Source organism: Plectropomus leopardus, chromosome 13 (genome assembly GCF_008729295.1).
Source record: "Plectropomus leopardus isolate mb chromosome 13, YSFRI_Pleo_2.0, whole genome shotgun sequence".
NCBI lineage: Eukaryota > Metazoa > Chordata > Actinopteri > Perciformes > Serranidae > Plectropomus > Plectropomus leopardus.
In genome coordinates this window covers 19,814,281-19,833,930 of record NC_056475.1, presented here as the reverse complement: position 1 = coordinate 19,833,930, position 19,650 = coordinate 19,814,281, and the positions used below count along the sequence as shown (strand labels likewise).

Genomic DNA, 19,650 nt, shown 5'->3' with positions numbered 1-19,650 from the left:
CAAAAATTATGTTTTTCTATTTCTCCTTTCTATAGGTTTACATATTTCATTTTTTTTTCACCATAGCTTAAGGCATTAATGGAATCATGTTATGGGCGCTGCATTTACTGTATATTTGTTATCCCCTTGTCTTAAAAAACTTAAAGTGCAAGAAACTTCTTAGGCTTTAGAAGGATAACAGCACATGAAAGGGGGCTTGCAGCCACTCCCTTGGTGCCTAAAGCTAATGTACAGAGAATGGAACCACTCCTATGCAACTTTGTATGCAAAATATCACCTCTCAGTTCCTCCCCCTGCCAGTCTTCCCCCCGTGGAGCCGAGCGTGGAGACCCCAACGTCTCTGTCAGTCTGACTGTTGTAGTTCTACGCTGCAGTCTGACATGTAGATTGACTGGTTACCATGGAGTGGGTCATGGATGTGGGCTGGGGAGCCATTTACCCAGTAGGCCCCCTGCTTTATTCAAAGGCACCACGGTTAGGGCATCGACAGTTTATGAAAAGAAACAGAATCAAAATATCATTCACTGAAGTCAGCTTGGGACACACAGACCCACAGAGAGCATCATTAATGCTGTAATGTCTATTTTTGTTCACTACCACTATCTTGGCCTCTATTTCTGGAGTTGCTTTCTTGAATAAAAGATTTGCCAAAAATGCTGTGCCAGTGCTTTCTTTGTCTTCTGAGTATATGTTGAGTATCTCTTCCACTCTACACTAATACAAATGTGTGGCAGATACTATGCAGTGTGACAGACAGATATAGACAGATGTAGATACGTAGAAAGATATAGCAGAAATAGATGCATATAAAGAGATACACAGATAGATAAAGAGAGAGACATGGATACATTAAGATATATAGATACATATACACATACATAGAGATAAACAAGTATATTAATAGCTGTAGATATTTATAATTATATATATAGAGAGAGAGACCGATATAGACAGATTGCTATGATATTAATAAATTCCATTATGTTAGAGATATATATATATACACACACACACATATATAATATATATATATATATATATATATATATATATATATATATATATATAAAGAGAGACAGATAAACACAGATTGCTATAGATATTTATATGTTATAGAAAGATATAGATATTTATAATCATATAGATAGATAGATAGATAGATGGATAGCACATATTAAAAACAAACCCATAACATAAAAATAATAATGAAAATAGATGTCCACAGAGGGGAAAACGCACCTAAGGACTTATTGATGACATCTAACTAAATAATAGAAAGAAATCCAAATCGTTAAAAGTGTGTAGAGGTTAAGACATAAAAACTACATAACATACAAAGTTGTAGTTTCTAGTGGAGAAGACACGCACAGGAGAAACCTCACAGAATGGAAGCGTTTTGCCATAATCCAAAAAGTAAACATGTGCCTCATGGCGGAGAAAAAAATAAAAGGTGGTGCCAGTGCGTCATACCATTGAGTGTGTCGCCCCTCTTCCCTTTTAAAATAGTTTTATCTGCCACGCCCACTCCATAATTCCCACTCAGCTGTTACTGTAAGTCGATTTCAGTTTCCACATGCATCTATTCACAAATCTGCGGCGTTGAACGGCAGCAAAGTCACCACGCGGCGGATTGATCACCTCGTCTGTCAGTTTGGAGCAACTTGTTGCGCAGCTGCTATTTCTAAGCTCCTCTGTGGTCCAGTGCTGCGGGGGGACAGGAGCTGCTCTTACTCAGCAGCACACAGGCGCACAGGCGCTGCTCTGTTTTGAGCTTCATCGGTGATTTTTCCTGTGAGGAAAGAGGAATGGATAAAGCGGTGGCTTTAAGAACAAGGCTATAAGAAGATGAAGCTTTGGTGTGGATTTTCATAAAGTCCTGTAGCCTGCAGTGAATTTTCCAGTCTCTTTAATATGATCTCAGAGACAGGTGATGCGAGTCATGAGCTGGACGCGTCCTTGCCACGGACTAGACTGGAGCCACAGCTTCCTCTACCTGACTTTACTCCTGTGGAGCAGGCGTGTGAGTGGACTGGCTGACTTCTCAAGTAAGATGGTGATGATGATGATGATGATGATGATGTGGTGGTGCATTGGGAGAAGGAGAGGGGTAAATCATTATGGTTGAATATCAGAGAAAGTGTTGCTACTTATATATATTTCATATGGGGTCTTTTCTAAATGGTGTGATAATCATGGGCGGATAATGAGACAAGGGGCCCCTGGGCTCAGATATGCAAAAGGCCCCACCACCTCTCATACATAGGAGGAAGACACACAGACTTTGTGGTGCCTCTTTTACTTTATTGTATTTTGTTTTATTTTAATTTTTTTTGCATTAGTAGTGTTTATTCCATCTTACATGACCCTCAATCAAAAAATATAAAATGCAAGTCTCCTTCAAAAGTGATGCAAGACACACTGTAAGGTTTGTGCAAGAATTGAAATGCCTTTGTTGTACATGGCGTTAAAGATTAAAATGACCAGCGCGTTGTGACTCACAGGTCTCCATCAGGGTCAGTTTCTGCAGCAGACATGCAATGAGCCCCTCACAAGATGGAATAAAATACATGTCCTATTTTGTGTTTTGTCTCTGTAGTTATAGTCCAAACTGTCCATCTAATTTATTTCAATCACTTCTTAGTCTTGCAAGGAAGAATAGATTACTGAACTGGCCTACCTGGCATAGTCCCAAGGGCCCAAAGTGTCAGGGGGGCCCCTGGCCCTCTCATGCAAAATGTGACTTAAATTAACACACACTGACTACATAATGACTACAAGGAAAAGTAAAAAGACCACAAAGATGTTTAAAGGAGCTGCAAAGACATGCAACACAACCACAGAATCGGCGAAACAACGACAAATTGGCACAAAAACAACCAAAAAAACACAAAATAACCTCAAAGAGATATAAGTGGCCTCTGCGAAGACACACAAAACCACAAAAAAGAAAGCTAATGATGACAAAGACAATCAAAAAAAAAAAAACAAAACAAAAGAAGTCTGTGTGTCTTGCTAATGTGGGAGGTGGGACTTTTGCGCATCTCTTACCTGGGGCAAATGCTTGTACGGCTCCCTATAAATAAGACAAATAATGTAAACACCCCAAGACTGAATCAGAAGTAACTTAATCGCATCTACTTGACACCACGCAACAAAGGTGGGTCGTATTGGGTTGAAAGCCAGTTGGCGGAGTTTGGCACCAAGGAAAGAGATCTGGCAGTCAGTAGTTTGAGGGGTGAGTTTTCAAAGCAACATGAGACAACCAAGGGAGCTCCAAAGAGGCCAAAAAAAAAAAAGAAAGATCCGAAACCACAGATTAAAAAAAAATATTAACAAACAAAACAGTTTTTCAGTGGTATTAAGTTGCCTCAAAGTTAAAATCCATTTTCAATCAAGTTTATTAGTTGTTGTGTCTATCTCCACCACTGTAACGAATAGTGGATTTAGTGGTGCCCCTGGGGGCACTCCCTCCCTTTATAAGGTTCTTGTGGTTGTCTGTCCTTAAAATGATTAAGTGGATTTAAAGGAATACTCCAGCGATTTTGAATTGCACTTCTGAAAAATTTCGGGGCTCACAAGAGACAGAGTAAACACTAAGAATGGTGAAAATGGACAAACTTTACGCTCTGTGGGCCAAGCTCCAAACATATAACATCCTACATTTCCTATAACTCAATACCATATTTTAAACCCCAAATCTCCAGTCTGTCATGCAGGCTTTCCATTAAAATTTTAAATTCTAACACTCAATCTAAGTTAACCCTGATGGCATCATAGAGTTATTTTCCCCTAATTTTTAAAATGCTCCCTCCAGAGCCACAGAGTGCATTAAACCATTATGTCTACAGGTTAAGCATACTCCCCATGACCAGTAAACTGAGCTTCATGTGTAAACATTTGTGTCCCTTTAATGCATCTTGATGTTTCCATGTGTAGTGCAGCCTAACCACTTCCTTCTGTGTGACAGACTACCTGTCCAGGATCATCACCAGCCACTCTGCTCAGGCATGTGACGGACAGCCTCTGCGTCTCCACTGTCCACGTCACTCCACCATCTCCATCCAGTCTGCCTTCTACGGGAGTGGTGATGCACGTCTGTGCAGCGCAGACCTAGACCCTTCGCTCAGAGCCGGCAACCACAGCTGTTCAGCTTTTACTGCTCTACAGGTGCATTTTATGTGTGAGATATGCAGCACTTTTCAGTCTTATTGGGCCACTTGTGTAAAGGAGAGTTTTAGGTGATTTATTGGAGATGCTTTCTCTCCATGTGTTTTTTTTTTTTTTTTTTTTTTGCTGATGACTGCTGTTTTTATTTATTTTATTTTATTTTTATTGTTAGCCAGAAGATTTACAAAAACACAAAAACTTTACTTGTTTACTTCTATTATTAGTACTATTGTCTCTGTTTACTGCTAATATTCTTTGAATTGTATTTACTCTTATTGAAAGGGTTGTTTTTGTTTGTAATTGGTTCTCTCTTGATTATTTCTACTTATTTTGTCTGGCCTTAGTTTGCATTATTGTTAGGCTCTTATAACTATGTTGCCTCTGCAAGAAACCCTTCTTGCTTCTGCTTTGTCTTGTTTGTCTGCACTTTCTAAACTCTGTTTTTAAAGGTGCTATATAAATAAAGTTATTATTATTATTATTATTATTATTATAAATCATTTTAATAAATCACAAAATGCTTAAAAGGTAATACATAAATCAAATCTACCTATGGGTACAAATAAAGTCACCTGACCTAACCTAAATAAACAAGCCAAGAAACTAGTTTGCAGGTAAATAAGTGAAAGCATACTAGAATAAATAAATTAAAATATGAAGTGACTGCTGTTTAATTGTTATATTTATAAAGGTTTAACCTCTGTGCTCCATTTGTCAGCCAGTTAGTGCGTCACTCTGCTGTAAATGCTGACTGTCGGTGATGTTTGCTGTGCAGAAGCTGCTGTCAGAGTGTCAGAGCCACAGAGACTGCCAGCTGCCTGTCAACCACCTGCTGTTTGGGAAGGACCCCTGCCCTGGCACTACCAAATACCTCCACGTGGACTACAAGTGTAAACCAAGTGAGTCCAGCAGCTCTATTCCCATTTGTCTCTACCTTTTTTTTATTTTCCCACTCAATTCATCGTCCTGGTTTCAGCATCGGTTTCTCACACACATTTACAGGTGGAATACCCTGAAAAAGCTTCACAGCTACACACAAAAATCTCCTCCCCTTTTCCCCAGTCCTAACCCCTCAGTTTCCCATTGCAATCACCTCTTCATCCTTATTGTTTTTTTTTCGCCTCGCTCAGCTGAACACAAAAGACATGTGGTGTGTGAGGGGGAGATGATGACCCTGCGCTGTAAGCCCCCCAAGCTTCTGAACATCTATGCAGCTGTCTATGGGAGAAGTCTGGGCCAGACCGACATCTGCCCCTCACACCTGACGAGACCACCCCCATTTGGTAAGTCAACTGGATATTCAGTCTCAGTCTTAGTCTAATATTCCTCTGATAAGGCAAGGAGTAAAACCAAAAATATAATGTCTTGCAAAATGCCCAACAGGTTATCAACTGTAAGTCACAGGTTTCACTAGTCTGACAGACAATATATAGCATTTTAATTGACTTTAATATTTTTTTTTATTATTTTTGAAACCTTAGAATTATTACTGTAAACAAACAACACCATGGCTTTTTAATTAGCAGCACTATTTGGTGACTTTTTTTGCAGTGCTGATGATGTTTCATTAAATCAGATTATGCAGGAAATGTGTTTACGTGGTTATAAACAAAGTGGCTTTTTTCACTGTAACACCGTATTTACTTATATTTACTTATAAAATGCACTATAATAATGTTATTAGAGTGTTGGAATTTTCTGAGTGTGTTAATGTATCCACTAAGTAGTGTCTACTAAAATAAGTATTGTATACGGCTCATTTAGACCTCATAGAACGAAAAATCACAGGTGTTAACAATGACTCTGTAATATCCAAGTTTCCCAGTTAAAGATAAGTTGTGTAAAAGATAAGATGGTTCTAGTCTTTTTCCCACATTGCCAGTGGTCCTAAAAGTGTACAAAGTGTCAGGGCCCCCCTGGCCTCCTCATGCAAAATGTCACTTAAATTAACATGCACTGGCAACATAATGACCACAAAGAGGCACCACAAAGATTTTTAAAGGAACTGCGAAGAGACACAACACAACCACAAAATGGGCAAAACAAGCACAAAGAGACACAAAACGGCCAAAAAAGACAGAGATAATGACGACAAAAACATGCAAAACAACATTAAACCATTGTTGACATATTATGCAGAAACTTGGCAGACAAAAGTAAATGTTTGGATGATGGTAAACATATTATTAGTATATTTTAATACGTATTTAGGTTATCACCATTGCTGTCCACATAAAGGTGACCCAGATGAGTTAAAAAAGCTATTTATTAGTATAAGTCAGGTAAAGCAATGCTTTATTATATTTAAGGGATGTACTGGTGCAGCAAGAAGGCTGGACAAAATCACTTTGTAATATAAAGCTTCAACAATAAAATGCAATATATTTTCTTTGTAACGTCCATGTTATTTCCACATTACAAATTAAAGCTCAAAAACTCACCAAAGTCGAAGGAACAGCCTCTAAACTCAGGATGGGACCATCTAAGAGGCATGTGAATGCAGCGTTAGACTTCATGGCAGGAAAATCCCAGGTGTTACCAATCACATTAACGACGGCTCTGTCAAGTGTCCCAGTGTGACTGTGAGCCAGCATGCACCAGGACTCTGAAACCAAAGCAGAGAAATGGAATTTAGTCATCATTACTTTTATTAACTGCATCTGTACTTTTCCTACCTTGACATGCCAAGTTGTCTTCTGTGAAAGAGGCAGATGGTGACACGAATAACTGTCCTATGGAACAGTTGTTAACAAAACTCAGAAATTAGCTTTACAAAACAAAGAAAAGGTTATTTATGTGAAATGTGGCCTACATTAAGAGGAAACACAGGCAAAAATATACAGTGGGCTACTTTCCACAGCATATTTTGATATCATATAGTAGGAAATCTCACAGATCTCACTAATAACATCAGTAATGGTTGCATTTCATTTGGGTTTTCCCCCAACCATTGTTAACATTATTGTGTACACCTGTGCTTTTTCTGATAAATCAATGTCAGTTTTTAAAAAGGTCTTTAGGAAGGGTATCAGATACAGACTGGATTCTACTGTCATTTGTTAATTCTACCAAATTACACAAATTTGACAATAACTTGACATACAGTAATGCTTTCAAGTGCCTTCTTTATCATCGAATGCTTTAGAATATGCAAAAATGAGTTAAGCATTTGCTTACATGGCTGCCAAAATAAGTGCTTTCATTGTAGTTAACCCTTTGAAACCTGAGCAAATTGACTTGATTTCTTTTTAAAAAATGGGGGAAAAAAAGTGTGACAAGCAACTAAACAAGAATTGGCCCAAAAATTAGTATGAAATTTGTAAAAAGTCACAAGAAAATTACTTAAAAATAAGCAAAAAGAAAGAAAGAAAGAAAGAAAGAAAGAAAGAAAGAAAGAAAGAAAAAGGAATTTTCCTTTAAAAATATTTTCTCTTTTTTAAATTCTAATTAATTACAATTGGAAATATAGTTTTCTGGACATTTCTTGCCAAGTTGTCTTACTTTTTTTTCTGTGTCTCTGACAGAAATCAAACCAATTTTCCCAGGCAGAGGTTTAAATGCTAGTTTAAGTCGTCTGATACAGCACAAGAAAACTCTTGTCAGGTTAAACTACATCCAAACGCCTGTAAAACATTAAATCAGTGGTTATTGCAACTGAAGTACATGTCAGTGAGCTTTTTCCTGAAGTTCAGTGAGCATTACACACACACAAACTTCTTATCATCTTCAGTCTTATTCAAAGCCTTGCTCTCTGGGTTTCTCTTTGCTGTTCCGTACAGATTGTCTGAACCACGAGGCCGTACACTTGGTGTCCAAATCCTGCTACAGCAAACAGAAGTGTGCTGTTGCTGTCAGCAACCAGACCTTTAGGGACCCCTGCTTTCCAGGAACCAGGAAGTACCTCAGTGTGGTCTATTCTTGTGGTAAGACTCTCTCTGCTTCCTCGTTCACAAGATACAATTACTAGCCTGTTGATAAATGAGAGGTTTTAAAATAGAAACAAGCTCACGTGATAATATTCTATACATAGCTCGCGTCATGTCTGGCTTTGTTTTTGCCTTATTCATTATGTGAATTTGTGAGTGAACATGTAGTTTCTTATTGCGGATTCTTATCTGCTTATCAGCTGTTCTCGTGATATCACACCCAACAACACGGTAGCAGGAAATAATAGACTGTAAACTGTAGATTTGTGGGTTGAGGCAGGCATCCTGGTAAACTTCCTGCGATTGGCACAAATGCCAGTGAGGTCATGCAGCAACATTGTTCATGCATCAAAGTTTGGAAGTTTGACTTCAGCCTGATGTTGAAAGATTTCTTCTGACTGACTCTGTTGGCTTCAGAAAGCACAAAACAATGTGTGTTAACCTTGCAGACCAGTTATCAGCACAGTTGGACAGAATAATGTATTATATTCATAATTTGAGAGTCTCACTCTATTGTGGGCCCAGTTTATGCAGACGTTTGGGTGTTGGAAAGTGTTGTGATGAGGAATGGTCTGCTTCAGAATCACCAATACACAGTCACCAATTCTGTATTAATTTGTCAACAGCAATATAAAGACTCCTCTGTGTTTCTTCTAGTAGTACCGAAAACTTTATTAAGAGAGGCAGACCCTTCCATGTTCACCTCCACCTCATCTCCTGCTGTGGATACAGAAAAAGGTAACTGCATCATGCCATCTGTTACACATCCAGGTTTTCTTTGCCATTTAAGCTGACATCATAATTATGATTATTTACAACAGCTCCTCCTGCAGATCTGGAGCAGCCTTTCCCCAAAGGGTCAAGAAGACCAGACAACTCAGGAGCGATGATGAGCAACTCTCTCCTGACTTACGCCTACATTAAAGGTACTTATTATTTTGCCGCTGTCAGGCTCGGATTGTTATTATAAGTGTCTGAAAACATTATGGAAAGGATCTCCACAGAAACATTATGGTTAAAGAGTAAGATCCTTTTGTTTAACCAGAAAAAAGCTAAAAAATCTCACCAGACTCCATTCCTCAGGACTGTCCCCATCCCTTAAATAGTGCATTTCAGCTTCTTCATTCTGGCTGGAGTGGGTGTGTGTATGTGAAGGCACTTTGTCATGACATTTATAGGAGTGCCTCTTATGCTGTTGTTATATTTTGATACTTAATTGCTAGATGATACTTGTTTTTATATATTTTGTTTTAATGTCTTTTGAATTTGTATTGTTGTCTTGTTTTTGATTACTAAATTTCCTGTCTAACTTTATTTAGTAAAGGGTTAATGAAGGGTGTATTTCAACCAAACTGGAGTTGATTAATGTCAGCAGTGGAAAGAATCTAATCCATGTTTTAGAAATTCTTTTTCCTTTATTTCCCTCACAGAGCATCCAGAAATGGCAGCGCTGCTGTTCACCTCCAGCGTGTGTATTGGCCTGCTGCTCACACTGCTGGCTGTGTCAGTCCGGGTGACCTGCAGAGGGCACGGGCTCAAAGATCACAGACTCACACCCAAGTCTCGAAGCCAGGCTGTTAACCTGGAGGAGGATGATGACGACGATGATGAGGAAGAAGAAGATGATGAGGAACAGGGAACATACAGCTCTCTAATCTCAGCCGCAGACAGGAAGGCGATACATGACTGGGAGGAAGTGACTTATGTGAGCGAGGCAGCTGAGCGGGCGGAGAGGATCGAGCGCAGGGATATGATCATACAGGAGATACGGATGAATGCCTATCTGAACGGCAGCTCATGTTAACTACACTCTGACTTAATGGATGCTTTTCACACCTTTTTTCAGGATCCTCTGCAGCAGCTCCCAGCCTTTGATTATTAACAAGAGACTTTTTTTTACATTGTAAAGCAGTTTGTTGTGTGTTTTGCCATTTTCTGCAGGTCAGTTTGTGAAGAATGTAATGTCTGGGTGAAACTCCAACAGCAGTTAAAGGGTTAACAGGGTTTAATGATTTAAAATGGGTGGTCACATAAATTCTGTATTTGTTTAAATGTTGTATTTTTTCACATCCACCACCGAATGAAGCTCGGACTTTGGGTTGAAATACAGTACCACAAAAAGGGTAAAATCACTGGTCTTGAAGGAAGTCACACAGCTGCCGTTTTAAATTTAAGTTAACTCAGTTTTATTTCTATATCACAAATCTGCCTTTACAATGTGTACAGTATATGGGAAAACTCCCCAAAATACCTCTTCAATGGGGAGAAAAAAACAAAAGAAGTTGTTATTTAGAGAACTTGTATCAAGATGTGGTTCATTATGTAAAGGTTCAACCACAGTATCCAGGCGAAAAACAGGGGCTAATGCAGTTTTTAACAGTGCCTGCTGCTACAGTGAGTTGCTGTTAAAGTTGACCAACCAATGCAGTCAGTGGTGTATATATTTGCCCCAACATCACAAGGACAGGCTGGTGTTGCTTTAAATTTAGTAAGAAAGTGATCTGACATTGCATAATAGAGACAGTAAGAGGATAAAGGTGGTCTGTGGAGTACCACAAGATGGAATAATAGGAGTGTGTTGATCTGGAACCAGCAATTCATAGATGATGGAAAAGGTTTTAATGTAAAATTAACTGAATTCAGTATCAAGCTTTAAGGTCAAATTGACAATAGACTAACAGATTAAGGCAACAGCCCTACCTTAGTTAGTAATTTGAGCAACACATCCATTGGTGTAGTCATATGGGGAAGCTTTGTGCAATGGTTTAAACCACCTTGTAAGACTTTTTAATTCATGGGCCACATACAGCTGTTACACCCCAAAGTGGCCCTATGGGGCGAACAACACTCCATCTCTGACCCAAAATAACCACACAAGACACCTTATAAAAGATTAAATCCATGCAAACAAGACAATAATAATTCCAGGCAGAGAGGCATCAACATCTCCTCTGCTGCAGGAACAGGAGCTTTTAAGCAGCTTCTTCCCAGGCCAGGTGCACCTCACTGAGCAATGCACTTCGTTTGGTGATGCAGCACACCTGGGCAGAGCTGCAGGAGAAAAAAAAGGGACAACACCACACAACACACATACAGCAGTGACAACAGCGCAAATTGATCTCAGGTGATCCGGACCAGTAAAATCATTGCATAACAACCTATAAATAACAGCACCTTCAATCTTTTCCCTTTCTGTTGAGCAGCAATTAGATTACACTGATTAGAAGAAGACGCTTTATAATATTTGTAGAAAATGTTAGAGGTCTGCAGAAGCAACTATGTGGAGGTACAATTGTGGTTACCTTAAATATTTTAGTTTCAACATTTAAGGTAATCTAAGGCACTGTTTTGTATGGACTAATCCTTTAGGGGACAAATAGCAGCTTTATCAGTGACACTGACAATATTACTACAAAGCAAAGAACATTTCAGGGACAGTGATCTGCCATAATACCTTCAGTTTTTCTAGAGGGATCACAATACACAGTTGTTCCCAACTCCCTCTGGGTTTTAACTCAAGAATGAAGCCTTTTCATCACGGTCATATCTGAGGCTTAATAAGAGTCAAGTGTTGCTTTCCCTAACAAAAATAGCTGCAGTAAAGTGTTTTCCTAACCATATTACTTCATTAGTGGTTGTTGTAGTTACCATCTGTTCACACTGTAGATCCAGAATATTTCTTTCCAATTTGAATGCACTGCTCCTTGAAATGCTCCTCTCTGAATCACTGCATCAGCTGTCAGCACGTACAAACAGTTCAACCTTTCAGTGAACGAAACACTCTGAACTCTACAGCTTCCTTGTCCGTGCTTGGACAAGAGCTGGAACGATCATCTAGTATGTGGCAACTTCCTGCCTCAGAGCAGCTCCGACTCGCAGAGGTGTGTGTGTGTGTGCGTGTGTGTGTGTCAGTGACGGGAGACAAAGAGAGGAAAGGTGTTGCATCCTTGTCCCTGCAATCCAAGGGTTGTAAAACTTTTCCAGTTGATTCACTACCTCTTAATATTGTTGAATGTCAACCCACAAAAACCGCTCTATTTGATTTTTTTCCCCACACAATAACGACAGAAAGTACATTTACATTGAGCTTTAATTTTTTTCACAGCATCAATTTAATTATAACTTTACAACAGGGTGAAAACAACTGGTAAATGAACACAGGCATCAGATTTAACTTCAAATAAACAGGTTTATCTAACATCAGCCTCCACGTGACATCATTTCTTGTTCTGTCTTACAATTTCTCCATCTGTCTTCTTCATGTTTCAGTCCAGTGACTACTTCGAGGCATATGAACTTATCTGTTGTGTACAATTCTTGCTGGAAGAACTCAAATAACACAGCAAATAAACTGGTTTCAGTATTGTGATATTAAGGCATCTCGGTCAGTTGCATATAGAGCTGTAAAGGAGCAGGTGAGGGCAGCAGCTCCAAGGTGGGAATTTAAGCAGCAGTGGTCTTTACCGCGGTCCCCATTTGATGTTGGTGAGGCCTTGAAACTGTTTTTTCAGGGCCTGTCTGTCTGACCACTCCGAGTCCAGGTAGCTATCATCGTCTGCCTCCTCCAGTTTCTGCAAATGTTGACAAAGGTTAGAAAGGCACATAATGGGAACATGATTTCTAATGTAGACGCCTATTTGAAAGTTCCCGAGTGTTTTGTCTCCCTCACCTTGAGCTCCTCCTGCCTCCTGTAGTGATGCAGCATCATCTGTTTCTGCTGCTCATCTGTGATCAGAGGCTCTCTCGCTGGCGCCCCCTCTCCTCTCTAAAGGGAACAGCAACAAATGGATTCCAGTAGTTGTCAAAAACAAACACAAAACATAAAAGAACAAATACACTCTCTTCAGAGTGGCTGAAATGGCTCTCACTTTTTGGATCTTGACTACCAGCTTCGTCTTGTCATTTTTGCCGATGTAGTCCTGCAGTTTTTTCCCCCTCTGCATCTCTTTGGCAGCCCACCATAGCTGGCACTCGTCCTCTGTGATCACCTGCAGAGATGCCTGAGGTACAGACAGATGGAGAGGGCAGATGCAGAGGAATGAAGGAGTGTATGCCCTTGTTGTTGACTAAAACTAATTTCATAGCTGCCAAAAAAACTGATTACCAACACAGGTTTAGCTGTTTACCTGTGTCCCTGATAGGTCTTCCCGGTCCTCAAACTCCATCCTGATAGGGTCATGAGGAGGAAGCCCCATGGGGTACACTATCATGACTGCACCCCTTAGCGGATCCAGGGCTTCCTTTATCATCTCCATGGTAACACAAACATTAGCTTGAACTTGTTTCTGAAAGATAATGAGAGAGACAGATTACATTGAAAGCTCTGACCCTAAGTGAACAAGATAAAGATTTCTTTTGTTGATACTCACTTTGGAGATCAGTGCCTTTGCCTCCTCCACTGTTTTCATCAACACCTCTTTCATTTTATCATTTGGAGCTGGTAGAAGGCAAAGAGGTGGATTGTAAGATTACCAAAAATCATTCCCCTGGACATTAAAATGAACCTCTTTAAAAAACTGTTACAGCGGTATATGTCTATGTGATCAACAGTAGGGATGCACAATCAACTCGGGCAAGGAAATAAACTACTTACAATGATTAACATTGTTTAATTTTTGCAATCACACAAGGGATTCAATATCAGGGATATAGTAAGGGCTAATCTCTGTCCAGGTGTTTCACAGTTTGCAGATCAAAGCAACAAACATATGAAAGGGACCTGTGCCACGCGTTTAGAATCATTTTCTTGTTTAATTACACAGCCTACAGTCAAGAGTCTCACCGTGTCCGTTCCTCCTTCCAATTTCATCCTTTCTAAACACTGGCCCTCCGCTGGGTACGCATTTGTCTTCCCATTCATCCTTCAGTTTCAGCTCCACAATTTGCTCCTCTGTCAGCCCCTGCATGTTGGGTGGCAGCGTGATGCCATGGTCTGCCAGCTCTGGGATTTCTGAGGGCATATAAATAAACAAGCAAATCAATGAATCCTACTAGACTGACAGATCCTAGGGACTTGTTTATTTATCAGAGTAGGGTGGTGGCTGGGGTGTAACTTTGTTTGTTTCTTTTTTTTTTTTTTTTGTATATCATTACCCTCCCCGGAGCTACAAATATTATTTCTTGAGCCTCCCTGAGTGACTGGGGGAAAAATATATAATAAATACAATATAATATATATACAAATATATAACAAATTACATAAATACAGATTATGACTATTTAAATGTGAATAATAATAATATTCACGATAATCGGCAAAATGCCAAATATTGGCCCTGATAATTGGCTTGGCCTACAGTACAATAATACCATAATAATAACAATAATTAATACAATAATAACACATTCTTGTTACACCCTAATAAACGTGGATAATTACTTCTTTGTCTGTGCTTCATCAGTTAAACTAGGTTAGTGGTATGTTTCCAGCAATAAGTTTTCTCTGTTTAAATAGTAATAAAAGATGTGTGAGTGTGCACACTGACAGAATAATTCACAGGTGAAACAATCAACCACACAACAGACTAAGCAAACTAAAAACACGATAAATATGTCATTTTCACCTGAACATATTCTGTCCACTTTGAGTCTTGCGTTGTAAATGGCTGTGATCTGCTGGATCACCGCGTCCAGAGGCGCGTCCACAGCGGTGCTGAAGAGAAACTGGCTCTCGTCTCCACGCTTCACATGCAGCTGCACCATCCTCACAAATTAGCTCACCGAAGCTTTACCCGCTGAAAGACACGTTTTTGGGATTAGAGTGTAATGCGACTCTGCAGCTGAATAACAAATAGACGAAGATTTGTGCTCGTAAAAGCAATGCCGGGGTCTTTAGGGCAACAGTGTAACCATGGCAACTGTAGTGTGCGGACACTTCCTGAAAGCAGAAAGCTAAATACTTAGCTAACGTTGCTGTTTTACACCCAATGGCTCACCCTTTTCACGGGTAATTTCTCCACAGAGACTGGGAATGGTCACACTTACCTATGGAGTGAAACGACAGGCACAAGATAATGAGATTCAGCTCACACTTTGTTTACAACCGGTGACATTACGAGCTAACGTTAGCATCATGGATGTATCGTAGTAGTTAGCATGGACTCTAATCGAGAAGGTTCAGATTCTTCTTCGTGTGAACAATTAATGGCAGGTTAGAACAATGTAAGCAGTATTGCCGCCCTCTAATGGTATATAAAGGTATCACTGTGGCCAATAGGGAGCAAACATATGCGTGCAACTAGTCGGTACACTCCATAGTAACATTGGTGTAGATTTCAGTATTTAGAATATGTGCATTTGTTACCCCCAATGATTAAAAATAAAAGTAGGACAGGATTTTTATTTACATCATAAATTATTGCAGAAAAAGCACAAAGTGGTGTGTAAAAATTCACCAAATGTTTATGCTCAAAATATTTCTTACCACCCCATTTCATGTGTTCCCCCCAGTGTTGAGAGGAAACCTACACCCTTTCTTCATAGAAATGTTTGCACCCTGCTGAAAGGCATCATAGCAGGGCATGATGTACAATAAAGTTACAGCCTTCACTCAGAGAAGACAAACAAACATTCAGGGTAAACTTACATTTATTTTTGCATACATACATACAACATAAACTGCTTCATACATAAATGTGCAATCAGCTGTGCACTTAAAATATGGAACGTTGGATATTAACACGAATCGCAGCTTCATGTTTTCTCTTTAATACATACAGAATATGTTCAACAACACAGACCGGTTATTTACTATGGATTATAGCCATAAAAAGGGGACACCGACCTCACAAAAGGAGCAATTTGTTTCCTATAAAATCTCATCTTGACCATGACATGACACAAAGCGCTGGCTAGTCACCTACTGTTAATGCCGATACAGTATCTACTGCACACATTTGGATAACACAATAAATGCATTTTAGAGATGACATCGACATGTAAGCAAAGGCAACCGGATACACTTGCTTACATTGATAGCTACTGCTTTTAGTGCAGAGAACACATTTTTTCTTCTTATTTTACATTGTGTTTAAGCGCAGAAGCATTATTTAGCTGGTACTTGGGTCAGATGTTTTATCCTCCATGAACCATTAAACCCTTTAAAGACATTTCAGCCTGTACATCATTTCTGGAAGTTGGCGGGAGAAACAACATCTGATTACATCACAACAGCCGGCATGTGTCGTGTTTGGGAGGATTGTACTCTCACTGATCCTTTTTGCAAAACTATTGCTCGTCATCATTGCCGACACTGACGCTGACCGTTACAACTCAACAGCAGTAAAGAGTAAGGTAGTACAGGGGGAAAATACTGACACAGCATCTCTGAAAACACCACACACCTCATGAATGTTACGAAATCAGCGAGGCTCAGTAACAGTTACTCTCAACTGGAGGAGACAGCTATGGGTTAGATATCACAGTTGGACGGCAAACACTCAGAAGAGTTTGACACCCAAATCACGCTACTGTCTGGAATGCGGGCCACACTGTGCCTGGGATGGACACAACAAATACTCAACTGGAAATGATAATCTGTCGATGCATCTGAGCGTAAAGTGAGTCTGTGTATTCAATCAAGGTGTCGGACAATGTTATATTAGTGTTGCTACGGGGGAACTCTCAGTTGGTTTGTGGAAAAAACTTCTTATATTGTCAACATTTTTGCAATAAAGTGATGCCACTCCACAGCCCTTGGCAGGCTGTAAAGTGGAAATAGAGTTACAGCCGTAAATACAGTGGCTGTTAGTTCAGAATCTGTGTGCACTAAAAAGAGAAGACTTTCTTGCAGGAAAAGCTCCGATATTCCACTCTTAACTCTGTACACACACTCACATCCAAACACAAATACTGTCAAACACGACAACGGACGATATGCACCTCAAACACAACACATCACTTCTCACCACAGTATCAACAATAGATTATTTAGAGTAAGTGTTCTTGGAAATTAAAAGCTTTTGCAATAAACAAAAGTTAAAGTAAAAAAAAAAAAAGTACCCACTTATTATTACGCATCCTTGCTGCCGTGTCAACAGACCAGAATCACACGTGCCACATTCTCTGAGTTTACAATAGTGTGGTTAAATGCTGTGGATAAATTAAGAAGGATCAAAACACTATGGAGGTGGGAGAGGATGTCTGTTCAATCCGCAGGCTCTCATCTCTGTCACGTCGCCATCAGCAAGAATACAACCGTGAGACCACGTACAGCCTTTCAGTGCATATCGGTTACATTGTGCAAACCACCGATACGGTCATCACAAATACACGTACGCACATTTAGCGAGTAGTTCCCATGTTGAAAACATACATGTATACATAATAACTATGTATAGGTTTTGATATAGAGCTACAAAATATATTCAGCTAAGCGTAACAGCCCATAGACGGAGAACGATGGCTGAATAGAGAGTAAAATGTTTTCCTATCAAGTGGATGAGACGACATCACAGAGCTTCAGTCCTGCGGCAGCGAACACTTTGATTGTGACACTGACTCGTGCTGTTGCCGGTCACGCTGCGTTGTCAGCAAGGAAGCGAAGACAAAACCCAGTGCAACATAAAGTACATTCATCATAAAAGCGAGCACACAATATGACTTTTCAATGTGCACCCTGCAGACACAAAAGAACGGAACAACAACTACTTTGGGAGCAAATGTACAACCTGCAGTGCATAGCCTTCTACTGCACAGAGCTGAGAAAGTAGAAGATTACCCCTACTCTGAGAATGCCACTCTGATGTGCAGGTCAGTCAAAGTGTTTGATATGAAACACGGTGCGTCAGTGAATGCAGCCAGCCAACACTGAACCTTGCAGGCGAATGCAGTGTGCTGCACGACTACACAGAAATGTCTTGATATTGCACAGGTGGTTAAACACGATTTGTGCGTAAAGATGTACTTTATGTAACTCTATACTGTAGACACAGGCACATGTTTGCTGCCATGAATAAAAAATAAACATCAGAAGGATTCATATTAAAATAAATGTTAATATCAGGGCACAGGCAAACATCTCTGTGGTAAAGTTAGAACATAGATTTAAGCTCTTTTCGTGTTACTGATCGAGATATAAATCCTTTCCTGTGATTCAGAAGGGGGGTTGGTCTATACTTCTTAAATACTGTCTCTTTTGTACATACACACACACATATACACATTTATCATAGATCTATACATATCTGGATATGCCCTTTACATATTATGAGTGATCCTATCTTTCTGTGGACTCCCTTGGGAAGACGCAGTTATCGCTGGTTCCCTCTGGGACAGCTGGGTTACTGGGAACAGTTCTAGTTGGGATGGGGGGAGGGAGAGTTGGGAATGCTGAAGGGGCCGAGGATAACCAGTCGGGCTCTGAGTCAAACACAGAGCGGGAGGGCAGAGTCTTACTTTGGGACACTAAAGAACTGGAGGGGAAGATGGGGGCCTGTGGTGTTTTGTTTGGAAGTTTGAAATCCAAATCGTCATCAAACGTGACCCACTGCTGAGTTGGTTTCCCTCCTGGGGGAGGCGGCTGGCGACGAGGCGCGAGGGAAGGTGGAAGGGATGAGGGTGGTGCCAGAGGCAGGGCGGGGACAGGAGATGGGGCGAGGGGGGCCAGAGGAGCAGGTGTAGGAGTCAAAGTGGACGATGGTCCAAACGGGGACGTGGTCCTTTGGAGCTGGGAGGTGGGTGCAGCAGATGCTGGAGCAGGGGTGGGGATGAGCGGCTGAGTAAGAGCAGACATGGTCCTGTGAATGTTTGGCGTCGGGGCGGGGCAGTGGATGCTGAAGTCTGGGGTGAGTGCGCGGCGCTGCTGATGCTGCTGCGCCAGTGGTCCTGTGAAGGGATTGGTGCTGCTGGGTCGGGCAGGAAGCGGGTCAATCGGGACGGGGCCGGGGGAGGCACGCAGCGTCTCATGTGAGCGGCTACGAGAGGGCACTGGAGGAGGCGGGAGCAGGGCAGATGCAAGCGGTGACGGGGTGGAAAGTGAGGAAGAGGATGACGATTCAAGTGCCTGCAGGTCTGACAGAGCGGAGGACTGGAAAGAGAGGGATGAAGGGAGAGTGCTGGACGTCTTCGACACAGGAACTGAGGGGGGAGTACGCAGCGAGGAGCCTCTGGTCAAGGACTGGGTGGTTTGCCAGGAGGATGAGGAGGACGAGAGGAACTCAGAAGCGAGTGTGTCGAAGGGGTCGGGCTTCCATTGTGCTTCTCTTTGGATTCCATTCAGTCCATTAGTCTGAAGAGGAAAACACACTCAGCTGTCACAACAAATGCTGTAGGAAACTATGAATCATGAGCTAATGTGTTTTTATAACTAATGGTCCATAAGTTAATTTATTATAATCGTCTTTCTTAAAATCACAGGAAAATTTAAAGATACCCACTGGAGCTTTCTTGCAAAGACACAGTTGTATATTTACATCCGGCGCTTCCTATGTCACCCCGACACCAAACGACTATCCAAGCGTGGAGGACAAACTTGCAATGTTGGACTACAATCATGAGTGTTGGTGCACACAGTGGTCATAAAACTCAGTCCAAGCGGTCTTACGCCAGTCTTATTGTC

The 19,650-nt window shown here is 40.7% G+C and overlaps 3 protein-coding genes across 10 annotated transcripts in view; 1 reads left to right on the top strand and 2 right to left on the bottom strand.

The window, feature by feature from the left end:
* Positions 1–1,556: 1,556 nt before the first annotated feature.
* Positions 1,557–12,291, top strand: eva1c (eva-1 homolog C (C. elegans)). Of its 2 annotated transcripts, none has more exons than XM_042499810.1 (8): positions 1,557–2,045; positions 3,968–4,167; positions 4,943–5,066; positions 5,298–5,450; positions 7,947–8,090; positions 8,754–8,831; positions 8,915–9,019; positions 9,524–12,291. In XM_042499810.1, exons 1-8 carry the CDS (start codon positions 1,931–1,933, stop codon positions 9,895–9,897), a joined length of 1,293 nt encoding a protein of 430 aa, XP_042355744.1. In that variant the 5' UTR covers positions 1,557–1,930; the 3' UTR covers positions 9,898–12,291. The 2 variants fall into 2 exon arrangements, with proteins under 2 accessions (XP_042355744.1, XP_042355743.1); XM_042499809.1 differs by having other exon boundaries at positions 8,751–8,831.
* cfap298 (cilia and flagella associated protein 298) lies at positions 10,699–15,192 on the bottom strand. The gene is made up of 8 exons (XM_042499812.1): positions 15,078–15,192; positions 14,657–14,827; positions 13,876–14,043; positions 13,463–13,530; positions 13,220–13,378; positions 12,962–13,093; positions 12,763–12,858; positions 10,699–12,664 (listed from the first exon to the last, which is right to left on the bottom strand). Exons 2-8 carry the CDS (start codon positions 14,793–14,795, stop codon positions 12,554–12,556), a joined length of 873 nt encoding a protein of 290 aa, XP_042355746.1. The 5' UTR covers positions 14,796–14,827; positions 15,078–15,192; the 3' UTR covers positions 10,699–12,553.
* A 470-nt stretch (positions 15,193–15,662) lies between these two features.
* Positions 15,663–19,650, bottom strand: part of synj1 (synaptojanin 1) — a 29,503-nt gene continuing 25,515 nt past the window's right edge. For 6 of the 7 annotated variants that reach the window (XM_042499741.1, XM_042499744.1, XM_042499742.1 and 3 more), the window contains one exon: positions 15,663–19,320. In XM_042499741.1, coding sequence (XP_042355675.1) covers positions 18,310–19,320 — 1,011 coding nt within the window. In that variant the 3' untranslated portion in view covers positions 15,663–18,309. The remainder of the gene's footprint in view (positions 19,321–19,650) is intronic. The other variant, XM_042499748.1, reaches the window with a different exon arrangement.

What these genes read in the sequence shown, in the direction of transcription:
- eva1c (XM_042499809.1), top strand. Translation starts at nt 1,931, where the DNA reads ATGCGAGTCATGAGCTGGACGCGTCCTTGCCACGGACTAGACTGGAGC. An exon ending in GGACTACAAGTGTAAACCAA is followed by an intron (nt 5,067 to 5,297) that starts GTGAGTCCAGCA and finishes CGCCTCGCTCAG; the next exon opens with CTGAACACAAAAGACATGTG. An exon ending in TGCTGTGGATACAGAAAAAG is followed by an intron (nt 8,832 to 8,914) that starts GTAACTGCATCA and finishes TATTTACAACAG; the next exon opens with CTCCTCCTGCAGATCTGGAG.
- cfap298 (XM_042499812.1), bottom strand. Translation starts at nt 14,795, where the DNA reads ATGGTGCAGCTGCATGTGAAGCGTGGAGACGAGAGCCAGTTTCTCTTC. An exon ending in AGTGGACAGAATATGTTCAG is followed by an intron (nt 14,044 to 14,656) that starts GTGAAAATGACA and finishes ATATGCCCTCAG; the next exon opens with AAATCCCAGAGCTGGCAGAC. An exon ending in GGAGGCAGGAGGAGCTCAAG is followed by an intron (nt 12,665 to 12,762) that starts GTGAGGGAGACA and finishes CAACATTTGCAG; the next exon opens with AAACTGGAGGAGGCAGACGA.